This window comes from Symphalangus syndactylus, chromosome 4 (genome assembly GCF_028878055.3).
Source record: "Symphalangus syndactylus isolate Jambi chromosome 4, NHGRI_mSymSyn1-v2.1_pri, whole genome shotgun sequence".
NCBI classification, from domain to species: Eukaryota; Metazoa; Chordata; class Mammalia; order Primates; family Hylobatidae; genus Symphalangus; species Symphalangus syndactylus.
In genome coordinates, this window is record NC_072426.2 from 118829065 (window position 1) to 118842924 (window position 13860).

At 37.9% G+C, this 13860-nt stretch overlaps 1 protein-coding gene across 13 annotated transcripts in view; it reads left to right on the forward strand.

The window, feature by feature from the left end:
* SMAD1 (SMAD family member 1) overlaps positions 1–13860 on the forward strand; it is a 78056-nt gene that overhangs the window by 51204 nt on the left and 12992 nt on the right. For 9 of the 13 annotated variants that reach the window (XM_063638233.1, XM_055276030.2, XM_055276031.2 and 6 more), the window contains 2 exons: positions 7422–7679; positions 10179–10295. The exons of 2 other annotated variants lie outside the window; for them this stretch is intronic. In XM_063638233.1, coding sequence (XP_063494303.1) covers positions 7422–7679; positions 10179–10295 — 375 coding nt within the window. The remainder of the gene's footprint in view (positions 1–7421; positions 7680–10178; positions 10296–13860) is intronic. 2 more of the 13 variants (XM_063638235.1, XM_063638237.1) reach the window with 1 other exon arrangement.

Genomic DNA, 13860 nt, shown 5'->3' on the forward strand with positions numbered 1-13860 from the left:
TCAGCCTTTTAAAGACATAACACAATTAGACATTTTCAAATGGGTGGAGAGGATTGGTGAAATCACCTAGGGGCCTTTCTTCAGAATATATTTGAGGGGTTAGGGTGGGAGAAAAGATTTGGGTTTTTACCAGAGTTAGAGCTCCTAGGATACAAGAAGGACATACATGGTCTGATTTTTAAATAACTCAGAAGAAATTAATGTGTACAAAGAAAGATGTTTTAACATTGGGCTCCTCTTTGAAAGCAGATTCTTACTCAAATTAACCAATAGGAGCAGCCCTTAAAGAGGGAAGTCCCACACTTTAGCCATATTTTGAAGTTACCAAGCAAGGGTCACCTTAGTGCACTAAGAAAATGGTTCCCCAGAAAAGTCTATGTTCCCGTATTTGTTTTCCATAAAATAGGAACAGCCCGAGACGTAGAACAAGTCAGAGGGAAACACTGCTCACCGTCTCTCCCTTCCTATTGGTGACCTGAGTTGGGCCTGTAGTTTGCAAATCCTCATTCTTTAGGCTGGTAAATCTCTCACCCAAGAAATGAGAATTGCACAAAGAAAGTGTGCTTAAACATGAATAAGTATCTGAATGTTTCTTCTTTCCTTTTTGTCTAATAGAAAACATATTTTAATTATTCTTTACTGAAATCTTGCTGAAATGAAAGGAGCATGAAGTGGGGGTAGAGTGAGACATCTGGGAGAGAACCACAGCATTGTCCTTCAGGATTCCACACAGGGAGAGAGGCCTGGGCCTTGTTATTTTAGAGCAGCACGTGTTTGTAGGCTTAACTCAGCCTGACTAACTTCCATGTGTCTCCTCTCTGCCACATTAATACTTCTTTCTAGGGCTGGCAGCTGTTCCAGACCTGTCTCTTTACTTTCCTGAATTTAATTAGTCATTGTTTATAGTTAGTGTGAACATTTATTGTCCAAGCCAGGAGGCTTGAAATTGACAAGAGTCACCTATTACTAATTACATCGGACAACAGGTACAAATTGGCACTACCCCAGGCAAGCTAGAACTTACAGACACCCTACTTAAACAGTCTCCAGGGTGGGTGTGGTGGCTCATGCCTGTAATCCCAGTGCTTTGAGAGGCTGAGGCAGGAGGATAGCTTGAAACTAGGAGTTTGAGACCAGCCTGGGCAACATAGTGAGACCCTGTCTCTACAAAAAATAAAAATTAACTGCGCATGGTGGCAGGCACCTGTAGTCCTAGCTGCTCAGGAGGCTGAGGCAGGAGGATCACTTAAGCCCAGGAGTTTGAGGCTGAATTGCTCTATGATCATGCCTGTGAATAGCCACAGCACTCCAGCCTGGGCAACATAGGAAGACCCCAGCTCTAAAAATAATAATAAAATTTGTTTTTAAAAAAGCAAATAAGAGAAGGAAGTTTTTGTAAGTGCTGCTGTGGACCATGTGGTAGTAATTACCAGTTAGAAGATACATTGGAGAAGAAGCCTCATTTAATCTCATTGAAAATAGCAACAACTTGATAAATTTAACAAGAAATGTACAAATCCTATATGTAGTGTTAGGAACTGAGTTGCGTGCCCCAAAATTGATATATTGAAGCCCTAACCCCAAGCACCATAGAATATGACTGTTTTTGGAGATAGGGCCTTTAAAAAAGGTAATTAAATTAAAATGAGACCATGAGCATGGGCCCTAATGCAGTCTGACTGGGGTCTTTATAAGAAGAGGGATGAAACATGCAGAGAACTCAGGAGAAAAGGCCATGTGAGTACACCCTGAGGAGGCAGCTGTCTGCAAGCCAAGAAGAGAAGCCTCAGGGAAACCAACCTGCCAACACTTTGACTTTGGATTTCCAGCCTTCACAGCAACAGTGAGAAAATAAATTTCTGTTGTTTAAGCCACCAGCCTATGGTATTGTGTTACAGCAGTGCTAGCAACTAATACAGACAGTACTTGTAGAACACAAAAGTAGGCTTGAACAGACCTTCCTACATCTTCAGAAGGGCATTTCAGCATCATCAAGATATTAATCTTGATTTATGAATATAATGTGACCTCAATAAAAGTATTAATAACTTTTTTTACTGGAGGTAAACAAGGTGATAACTGAAGTCATATGGAAAGCTTAAGCATGCAAACAAAACACTGAAAAGGAAGAACTGTGAGAGGGGCTGGCCCTATCAGATATTAAAATCTCTATAAAGCCTTTATAATTAAAACAGAGTGGTACTAGGGCACAGACTAGAACTAGATGAAGTGTAGTAGAATTAAATGTCTGAAAGTAGACTCGAACATTTATGGAACTTTTTTAAAGCGGCAACTCCAATCACTGGGTCAAAGATGGGCTTTTAATGAATGGTGTTGGGGTTAACTGGCTAACCATTTGGAGAAAGATAAAATTAGATCCATTCCTCGTACCACAAATAACACTAAACTCCAAAGGGATCACAGAGCTAAATAAATTATGAAACTTTATATGCACTAGAAGTATGCATGGTTGAATTCCTCCTTATAATCTGGGAATAGGAGAAGGCTTTCTAGGACTCAAAAATAAATATGCAATAAAATGTTGATAAATGTGACTACCAAAAAATATACATAAGCAAAGTGAAAAGACAAATGATAGTTGTGGTAAAATATCCACAACATATATCACAGGGTAGTATCTCTAGTATGTTGTTTTTTTTAATGAAGGGTGAAAATTCCAAAAATGGGCAAAAGGCATAAGCCAACAGTTCAAAGAAAAAGATAGAAAAGCACTCTCTGAAATACATGAAAAGATGATCAACTTTCACTATAAGAGAAATGTAAATTAAAATTGCACCGAAATGTCATTTCTCACCCATCAGGTTGTCAGGATTCAAAAGCTTGACAGACTCTGTTCTGGAAGGTATGGGAAAAAGGCACTGCTATGTGACAGTGCAAAATGGTGCAACCATTGGAAAGGGGTACTTGACAATAACAAAGTTATATATACATTTACCCATTTACCCAGCATTTCCACATCTAGGAATTTGCCCTGAAGATACACCTTTGACAATGCTACCATATATATGCACAGTCATTGCAGTATTACATTTTATGGTAAAATATTGTGAAATACCTAAATGGCCAGATATGGGAGATTGTTAAATCAACTTTGGTGTTATTATCTGTCAAACCACATGAGGAAGACCTCTGTGCACTAATATGAAGTTGTTTCTCATATACAGGTGAAAAAAGCAAAGTGCAAAAGAGCATATATAGTAGGCTACCTTTCTTCTTAGCAGTAAAGACGAAATAAGAAAGCATCCGTTTATCTGCTTGCTTTTTTCAAGAAGAAACACAGGATAAGCCAGAAAAAAATGAAATTGGTGGCCCTAGGAGGATGTTAAAATTGGAGGACTAAGTTAGAAAGGACATGGTAGGGAGTATATTGTTTTGACTTTAAAATCATGTTAATATTGTCTGTATTTAAAAAGTAAAATCAACAAGAATGAGAGAGGGGAACTCCTAAAACTAAGCGCAAACAGCAACAGATGTATTCGAATAAACTAACTGTGAAAGGGAGAAATTGCATAAAATTTCAAAGTAATAAAATAACACTGAAGAGAAGAGAGGGATGAATCCAAGTAGATTTTGAATGAATTTGAATGAATCCAAGTACTTTGTATACCAAAAAAATAAAGAGAATAAACCCAAAACTTAGTAGGTTTATTTTATAATTTCTGAAATTTTTTCAGTGTATCATAGAATTAAGCACATTCATAAATACTTTGATGTTGGTAGCCAAGGTTCTCACTGTTGAAATAAGGAGATACAGATAGGAAATAGAGAAAGGCAAATGAAAACCCTGTGGAGTTGGCTTACACTTAGATGTAACAGCATAACCCAATTTCCAGTACACACACGCACACACCCGGGGTTAGAATCAATGTGGCTCCAGTAGACATACAGAACACAGCCAAATCCCAGATTTTGGTTTCTAAATACTATTCCTCACTAAAGGGGACCAGAGATTGCTGGAGTGGTGGAAAGGGAAGGTAAGAGATAAGCCTGGAATGTCTTGTTCCAGAAATTAAGAAATACTTAAATAATTGGAGCATGTTACAAAGGCACAGGGACTAGCTTGAACAGGCACCCAATGGCCAAATCTAAGACAATATGACCATCAAAATAGATGAAGACATTTATCGATTATAGCTCATTGATTAAGAATCCATGAAGCCATACTGATGACTGTTATATATAGGCATATAGACACAAGAGATGGAAAAGCACGTCCCCATATTAGAATTCTGACTAATAATGAAGGAATAATGGAATTAAAGAAAATTCAGTTCACAACCATTATAGCAAAAATTTATTCAGGCAAAATGGATGCTAAATATAGGGGACAAAGCTTGATAAGGAACAGGATATTTACACAGTCGCGTGGTATCTCTCACTACTTATTAATTACAAAAGGAAAGATAGAAACTGTCTGCGGTGGAAGAAATGCACAATACCTTAACCAAGTGATCAGGATTAAACCTCAAACAGGCAGACACATCGTGTGCTTCTGTGTGTATGAACTGAGAAGGGAATAATACCACTTATCTAGTAGTCCAACCAAAGTCTCAGAGTTTAATCACGGAGAAGCATTAGAGGGACCCAAATTGAGAAACAGTATGCAAAATAACTGCCTGTATTCAAAAATGTCAGTAGCATGAAAGCAGGAAGGAAAAAAGACGCTGAAGAACTATTCCAGATTACAGGAGACTAAAGAAATATGACAACAAAGTACAATATGTGATTCTACCTTAGGTCCTATATCAGGAAATTGCTACATAGGACATGGTTGAGACAGTTGACAGAGTTGGAATATGATTTTATATTAGATAAAATCATCAATGTTAAATTTCCCAAGTTTGTTAACAAATGTGTATATGTAAGTTAATGTTCCTTTTGGGAGTTACTCTGAAATGCTATAGGGTAAAGGGACATGTATGTTACCTGCTCTCAGATAATTCAGAAGAAGTGTATTTGTGTTCTGGGTCCGGGGAATGGAGGAGAGAGAATGAATAAGTTAATGTGGCAAGATGTTAAAAATTGGTGAATCTGGGTAAAGTGTATTTGAGTGTTCTTTGTACTATTGCAGTTTTTCTGTAAGTTTGAAATTATTTCAAAATAAGTTAAATTTTTTAAAATTCATAGAAGTTTTTATAACTGCCTCAAACTGGAAATAACCCAAGCATTGAGTTGGTTTTTTTCCCCCCAACCCAAGTATTTATCAGCAGAAGATAAAATTGTATCATCAAATAAATTGTAGTTTATATATATATAACAAGGTGCTACACACACAACATTGGATGAGTCTCACATTTTGAGGAACACATATGCAGATTATCAACTTGGGGAGCAGAAATACATTGCCCTTTGCTGTGGCTATTGCAAAGGCTAGTTCTTCCTCCCTGACTGCCCCCATCTGCAAGTAGTAGGAACAAGTAAGTCCCCAGTTCTAAAACTGTTAGGAAACAAGAGCTGCTAAAACAGATGCTCCACTAAGTGTTAGGTTGGTGCAAAGTTACTGCAGTTTTTGCCATTAAATGCAAAAACTGCAGTTATTTTTGCACCAACCTTAATGGACTCTGCATGTGTGTTGTGGGAGGGAGGGGTCCTCTGAAGGATAGAGGATATGAAGGATTGCTGTCTAGTGCTGCATTTATGCGGAGAGGTTTAGGGGCCAATGTTTCCCCCTTTTAAGGGTAAAAATCATAATTGAGACCATAGCTAGATGCCTATAAAAGGCAAGTTGGGAAATGGTAACTCAAGTCACAGCAGCTAAAAGAAAAGGGAATGTTTGTCATTGCAAAGGTAATTGAAAGGTATTGGACTGTTTTGGAATATAAATTTTTATTGGCATTGGGGATCCCTTATCAGGAATGTTTCTTCAACAAATCAAAAGCATTTTATAGTTCAGATGACTATTGAAAGGTAGAAGAAGAATTTATGCTTTTAATGGTTTGGTTTGGGAAGATTCCATCAGTGTACTAAAAAGAAAATACATTTATTATATACTGAAAAGATTTGTTCCTAAAGGATCAAATAGGGAAATAACAAATCTGATGCTATGGGATTATGTAGGAGTATAAAATATAGCATATGAGAAATTTTAATACTTTTTAAAAAACTTATTTTTATCTAAAAAGCAATTTTCAGCTCATAAAGAAGTGATAATCCAAGTGTTAAGAGCACTTTTTACTGTAGAAATGATATAAATTATGCATAGATTCCCTGGAAAGCCCTCAAAAGTCTGCTAAATTCCTATTGCCACCAAATATTGTTTCTTTGGGGAAATATATTCTGATTCCTAACCAACAATAATCATAAGTTTTAAATCTCTCCTGTGTCCTCTCATGCAGTTTATGAAATGGGTTGCTTTTCTTTTTGTAGCTGAGGCCACAGGAGCTGGAGGGATTGCAAAGGCCTTTATTAGAGCATCCATCTGGTGACCCTGGCAGGGAAACTTGGGATCTAACTCTAGGATCTGGCTAGGGCTCTGTAACTGTTAGCCAGCCCTGCCTTTCTAGGATAATTATATTTATAGTGGCTTTGCCTCAGGAGGTTTCTGGAGGTTGGTGACCATGCCAATTATTAACTCCTTAGGTTCCTAATGTAGAACATTTAGGAGTGACAGGAGTTGTTTTCTTTGCTTCTCAACAGGTGCCTACCTATTGCGCCGCCTTTGTACCTTGAGTTTTCAGTTAGCAAAATGTGAATTGTATGACCTGTTTCTTCCTTGACCTCACAGGTGGTGTTAAGGATTCTTGAAAAGTGGGTAAGATCCTTAGAAAAAAGATGTTCATAAAGTGTGACGCCTAGGACAGGATACAAGATAAATTCTGTCCCACAAAACACCTCATATTTTGTATAATTAACTATCTTCATGGCATTTGCGTTTTCTACAGTTCACTGATTTTACCTCTTCAGCTTTATTTACCATGCTGCTTTTTTGTGTTAAAGTGAACTAGTGTGTCAGCTTAAAACACTTGTGGTGAATAATTCATATCATTCAATAAGCATTAACTCTTAGATGTGAAGTCTTATCAGCCAGGGCTATGAAATATAATTGTCAATGGTGATAAACAATTATGCTTTGGTTTTTAGTGAATGAAAAAATTAAGAATGAGGGAACCTTAACATTTTTAACCTAAAAGATTGTATTTTGCCAACTTTCCTTGGGCAATTTGTGAATACTGCAAATCTCAGGCATATGTCATCAGTGATTCTAAAGAGATTGTATTTGTTCCTGCATTTGTTCTTGAGGGTAAAATAGCTTTTCATTTGAATGATGCTTTTGAGTTGGCAGCAGGACAGGGATCAGATAATTTGTTGTTGCTTACAGATTATGTTTTATTTTATTGTGATGTAATTATAGATCATAATTCTCATTTTTGTCCTTCTCTTTTTTCCCTTCCTTTTTCTAGTACTTCCTCCTGTGCTGGTTCCAAGACACAGCGAATATAATCCTCAGCACAGCCTCTTAGCTCAGTTCCGTAACTTAGGACAAAATGAGCCTCACATGCCACTCAACGCCACTTTTCCAGATTCTTTCCAGCAACCCAACAGCCACCCGTTTCCTCACTCTCCCAGTAGCAGTTACCCAAACTCTCCTGGGAGCAGCAGCAGCACCTACCCTCACTCTCCCACCAGCTCAGACCCAGGAAGCCCTTTCCAGATGCCAGGTAGGTTGGAATGTTCAGTGATGTTCTGTGGTCGTATCAGACAGTGTTATCACTGTGTCACGGAAAAGCTGGGTCAACCTGCAGTGGAGGGAGGTTTTCAGCCCTGGTATATGACATAGTGCTCTCGCACTTTTAGGATAAAACTTTTGGAGAAAGGAGACCTCATAGCCAAGTAAGCAAATGTCTTATTTTATTTGTCAGGCACAGATGCTTGAATAAGCTATATTTTTCCCTTGTTTTTAAAAGGTTTTGAAGCAGCTGCATCCTTCTGGGAGTGGCATAATTGTTACAGTCTTTACTCTTGATAAAAAGAAAAATAGTGTGTTACACACATTTGCTGTTGTGAGAACACAACCTCAATCAGCATCGTTTTCATACATGGAAAAAACTCCTGTTGTAAGTGCAACCTCAGAAAAAATATTTCCTGAGGTATCCCACCCCCTACTTAATTAAATTCATTTAAATGATGATGTAATCCCAAGAAACATATACTTTAACAACAAAGGAATTACAACAGAAGCACTGGAAACCATCTGCTTGTTCAACTTAGCAAAGACAAAAAACAATTATCCTCTTTTTTTAGACATAACTGATGGTGTAATGGTTATCAAAATAAATGATTAATAAGGACATTATATATTTTTAAGTTACAGGTTAATGAGCAAGCATCTCCAAAAAAAAAAAAAAAAAAGAGTGCCAAATTTCTTGCCAGTAGACCTTAAGAAAGATACCCTAAACAAAAATATACTTAACATCTATTAATGTTTTCGGAAGGGAAAATGACTGGGCAAGTGTGTTTATTGGGCTGCTTAAAATGTTTTTAAGTAAATTTGAATTCAACATCAGTGCTGGGCCTTCAAAAATTGAAAAGTGGACCACATTTATATTGCTTCCTTTTATTTATGTATTTATTACCTTCTTTTATTTAAATCTTGTTTATTTCACATTGTTTTGTCTGTTTTTCACTCCAAAGCTGTTTGGGATGAGGGTTGGGAGATAGACTAGTTTAAAAATCAAAGTAACTGGTAACTTCCTGTCTACCTCTCTCCTTTCCTCCTCACCATTAACCTGTATGATGGGCAGGTTAGTGGTGAGGAGATACATTTCAGAAGACTTTTGAGCAGTGGCAGCCCAGAGTGGCCCCAAGATTGAATTAAAGGTTATTGCTTGAATTTACACTTTGTCCCTAAGGCAAAGGCCAAGTAATGGAAATATGGAAAACAGTTGCCAGGGATGGGAGGAGGTGCTTGTAGGAATAGTAGAATAGTATCAAGAATTATCGGGTCCCTCTTGGTTGTGCTGATGCCATAGGTTGCCAATGAAATTTTCACCAGCTTCTTGGCAGAAATTCATTGACTTGGGCTCAGAGGAGGCTCTTTGTCTTTGTTCCTGGCTTGAGATAAAGCTGAGTCAGCCTTACAGCTGCAGAGAAGAGGCTGAATTAAAAGAAGCTGGAAAAGAGGCAAAAGAGGCATCCAGAGAAGGTCCCAGTAGTCCCGTCTCAGTACTATGAGTTGTTGCTTGTTAGCAGCTGGATGTGAAGTTACCGGGTTGTGAATCAGCTGGAGAGTGAGTCTTGGAAATCACTGGGGCTCTCTGATGGAACGACATGAGTTGTTTGTATTTGACAGTTGCTCTGAGTGGTCTCGATTACTTATCCAAACATTCATGATTCCCTCAGGTAAAATTTTGTCTCCAAGGCTCTGACACATATGCTAGATGAGCTCATGATAGCTAGTGAGGAACTTGCTTTTGGCTGGAAAAGCATTATTTGTGAGAAACCTATACCCTTTGTTTTATATTAAGAAAATGCAAGACTTGTGTTAGTGTTCTTTGTTTAAAAAATGTTTGCCTCTTATTTGCCAGAAGAAACATATATGTAAATTCTGAAATAGAAGATAGCTGTGATAAACTGATTCATTTTCTATTATTCTGTTACTAGAGATTTTAAAGCTAGTGATTATTTAAATGAGTAGGGAGAATGTGGTCCTAACAGATTCCCTAAAGTCATGGAAAATTAACAGTTCAAATCAGTAGGCTATAATGAAACTCGGTAAATTTTCTAAAAGCCCATAGATTTAATGCAAAAGACCCTGAAGCTCCTTTTCTTAAGAAGTCCAGTGAAGCTTTCAGAGGTTTTCCATCTACCAGTGAAATGCAGAAGTCCTCTCAAAGCAGATTATATTGAAGTGTGCTTAAAATACTCTTCTGATTGCTTTTAAACAGCATGATCCTGGATAGGCAAACAGCTTCTGGAACTGGCATATAGTATAATACTTTTCCTCCCACTGAATTTTCACAAAAATCTATATGATGTGGCATGATTAATACTTTTCAGAAATTGTACATCAAGGCCAGTGCCTGTAGCCTTTAGTCTTTTAATGGGAAGATTGAAATGGCAACTTGATCTCTTGAGAATTTCAGTACAGAAGAGGATGTGTGTTTTGAGCGTGTATGTTTACTAAGGGTTAAGAAATAACTTCTTTAAAAACTTTGTAGCTGATACGCCCCCACCTGCTTACCTGCCTCCTGAAGACCCCATGACCCAGGATGGCTCTCAGCCGATGGACACAAACATGATGGCGCCTCCCCTGCCCTCAGAAATCAACAGAGGAGGTAAAACTAATTGCTCCCTGTTCTCTTTCTTAAGAGTCTAAAGTTTGTCCAGATGTTACTTTCTCTCACAAATTGTTATTAGTCTTTAAAAAGAGAGCTATTTGAGAAAAATAGAGCCCAATGTTAAGAGAAGCTCAGTAGAATTCCTGGATAACAAGTAAGTCTTTAATTTAAAGAACAAATACACTGACTTAACTGATGAAGACCTGAGAATAATTTTGCAGTTATCTGTTTAGATCTTTCATACTTAATAATTTTTAACTGATGATGAAAATTTTTTTGTTTTTTTTTGAGACGGAGTTTTGCTCTGGTCACCCAGGCTGGAGTGCAATGGCGTGATCTTGGCTCACTGCAACCTCCACCTCCCAGGTTCAAGTGATTCTCCTGCCTCAGCCTCCTGAGTAGCTGGGATTACAGGCACACACCATCAGGCCTGACTAATTTTTGTATTTGTAGTAGAGACAGGGTTTCACCATGTTGGCCAGGCTGGTCACGAATTCCTTGACCTCAGGTGATCCGCCCACCTTGGCCTCCCGAAGTGCTGGGATTACAGGTGTGAGCCACCACACCCAGCCAAAAAGGGTATTTTTAAATGAACAAAATGGTATTTAGAAACAATAAGTATAACAGTACTGAAGTAGAGTTTTCACTGGTGATTTCCAAAGTGGAAGTTGGTATAACTGGGCTGTCCGAAGACTTTCTTCTGTAATTAGGATAGATGCTCATAAACCCCATCTATTTTTCAGTTCTTACATATGTGTAACTGCAACTGGAACAAACTAATAGAATTTCTTGCTATTTGTTTCTAACTTTGTTACTAAAAGAAATTGAGGCACAGGTTTTTCCCCTTCTCAGCCTGAAGAACTTGCAAGCAGAAATGAAAATTTCTTTCCCCTCCAGTAAAGGGTGGATCTTTGATTCCAGCGCTGTATATATCCTTAGCAGTGACCGAGTGGAGGATGCCATCATTCTTCCAGCTCTACATAGGCAAGTAGAATAGACTTAAGTGAGCAGAGAACTCAGGTAAATAAGTTTGGTAGACTCTCTGAGAATCTGTTAGAATCCACAGCCACCCTGGCAAATAAAACTGTTCTTAAATAACCTCTCATGAAGGAAAGTGCTTCGCTGCTGCACTCAACACATGGCATGGGTCATGCAATTTATATGTTAATGCAAATTGAAGTTAAAGCGCAGTTTGATTACTAGGTATGTCTTGTTTCATTTTAGTGCTTTTTTATTAAAATAGGAGATACTTATTAAAATAGGAGTTGCTTATATTTTTAAGTACTTAAAATTGGTTTTGTCTCTATGACACATTATACAGTGGTAACTGCATGTCATTATACATTTATCCAAACCCATAGGATGTACACCACGAGTGAACCCTGATGTAAACTGTAGACTTTGGTTGTAGGTCTGTAGGATAAATGTCGGTTCATCAGTTACAACAAATGTGCCATTCTGGTGATTAATAATGGGGGAGGCTAGGAGGGTGTGAGGGTGGGGGGCATATGGAAAATCACTCTATCTTACACTCAGTTTTGCTGTGAACCTAAAACTGCTTTAAACGTCGATTTAAAAATTGGTGATGAAGGCTGGGCGTGGTGGCTCACGCCTGTAATCCCTAGCACTTCGGGAGGCCGAGGCAGGTGGATCACCTGAGGTCAGGAGTTCAAGACCAGCCTGGCCAACATGGTGAAACCCTGTCTCTACTACAGATACAAAAATTAGCTGGGTGTGGTGGCGGGCTCCTGTTGTCCCAGCTACTTGGGAGGCTGAGGCAGGAGAATCACTTGAACCCAGGAGGCAGAGGTTGCAGTGAACCGAGATCACACCATTGCACTCCAGCCTGGGCAACAAGAGCAAAACTCAGTCTCAAAAAAAAAAAAAGAAAAAAAAATTGGTGATAAACTCAAAGGACCTTTCTTGGATGTGCAGTGTCATAAATTGGAATGTACACCGTTTTAATCATTATGATTTTTTAAATCTTTTTTATTGCCTCTATTTTATGGTTCCTGATTATCTCTTGAACATCTTATCAAACATAATTCCGAGTCAATGAACACTGGTTGGGGGAATTTATATTTGAGGACCAGGATACCAGGAGAGAATAGGCACAGTACCACACTATTAGGAGCATGTGGACCCAGTAACTATTATTACTAAACCCAAAATGTCTGATTTCAGGAAACACATCTTTAAATTGCTTTAAGATTTTTTTCATTTAAAAAGCTTTAATTTTTTTTTCCTTTATAGTCAGTTAATATTTTCACGAGGAAGGAATGTTGGCCATTTTTTTTTCTTTCCCCCCTCCTTTTTTTTTTAACTTCTTTTTAACCTTTGGTGATTTTCCTAGAGCAGGGGTCAACAAACTACAGCCCACAGGCCGATTCAGCCTGCTATCTGTTTTTGTAAATAAAGCGTTATTGGACCACAGCTGTATTCAGTCATTACATATTGTCTATGACTGCTTCTGTGTTACACGGGCAGAATTGGATAGTTGTGATAAAGATTATACAGCCCATAAAATCTTTCTGGCCTTTCACAGAAAAAATTTATCAACCTCTGACCTAGATGAATAGTATTTTGAAGTATGCTGATGGCTGATAAAAGCCTTCTGTTAATAATGTTGCAGTCTGCTTTAAGATTTGGCACTTGTAAATCACTAAAGTTTTGCTCTTTGAATTATAGCAAATTGACGTGGCAGAGTTGCTTAGCAGGCAGGGAAGATGGTGTATGTTTTTAGCTAACTATTTACGTATGTAAAGCAACTAACTTATGTGTGGGCTTTTTAATGAGTATTTTCCTTGTTTTGGGTGTGTGTGTGTGTGTGTGTGTTGTTGGTTTTGTTTTTTTACCAAATTCTAAAGTAAAGTGCATTTTAGTATTTGTGGAATTTGATGTTAAGAACACAGAGGTGCTTTTCCCTTAGCAGTTATAGTCTGGGCTTCTGATGTGAACTTTCTTTTATTTCTTTTATTATTGTACACCCAAGACTTCATAAACCTCAGATCATTATATATTGGTATGCTGGAAATATATGATTTGTATTCCTGGAATCTCTAAAGCAGTGGTACGAGAGGTTTTACTACAGAAGGAATTCATCTTTAGAACCTTTTAGTTGCAAATGTTTAGAACCATGTTCTGTTTGGAGATTTGTTAGTCTTAAGAGATTTGACTTAACAAGCTGCATCCTGTCAGTAAAGTTGGGTAATTTCCATTGTTGGCCCATTCTGGGAATGGAGAGACAAAACACACCTGCTCTGCATGACTTAAAGCAAATATAAGGAAGTTAGCATGAAATCTGGATGAGAAAGATATGATTCATTCTGTAAGAATGGCCAGCTGGCAAGATTTCTTCCTGAGTTTGAGAACTGGAGCAACCCTGTAGCTGTGATAGTTATTGGCAACTTAATATGAGGTAAAGTAACTTCTTATCAATAATTAGAAACTGATTTTCATTGCTTTGAATAAGCATAGGCATAGTCTTTGCCAAAAGTAATTCATTTTTATGCCAGTACCTTTGGCATATTTCCTATATTCTATTGTTCTCTTCCCACTTATT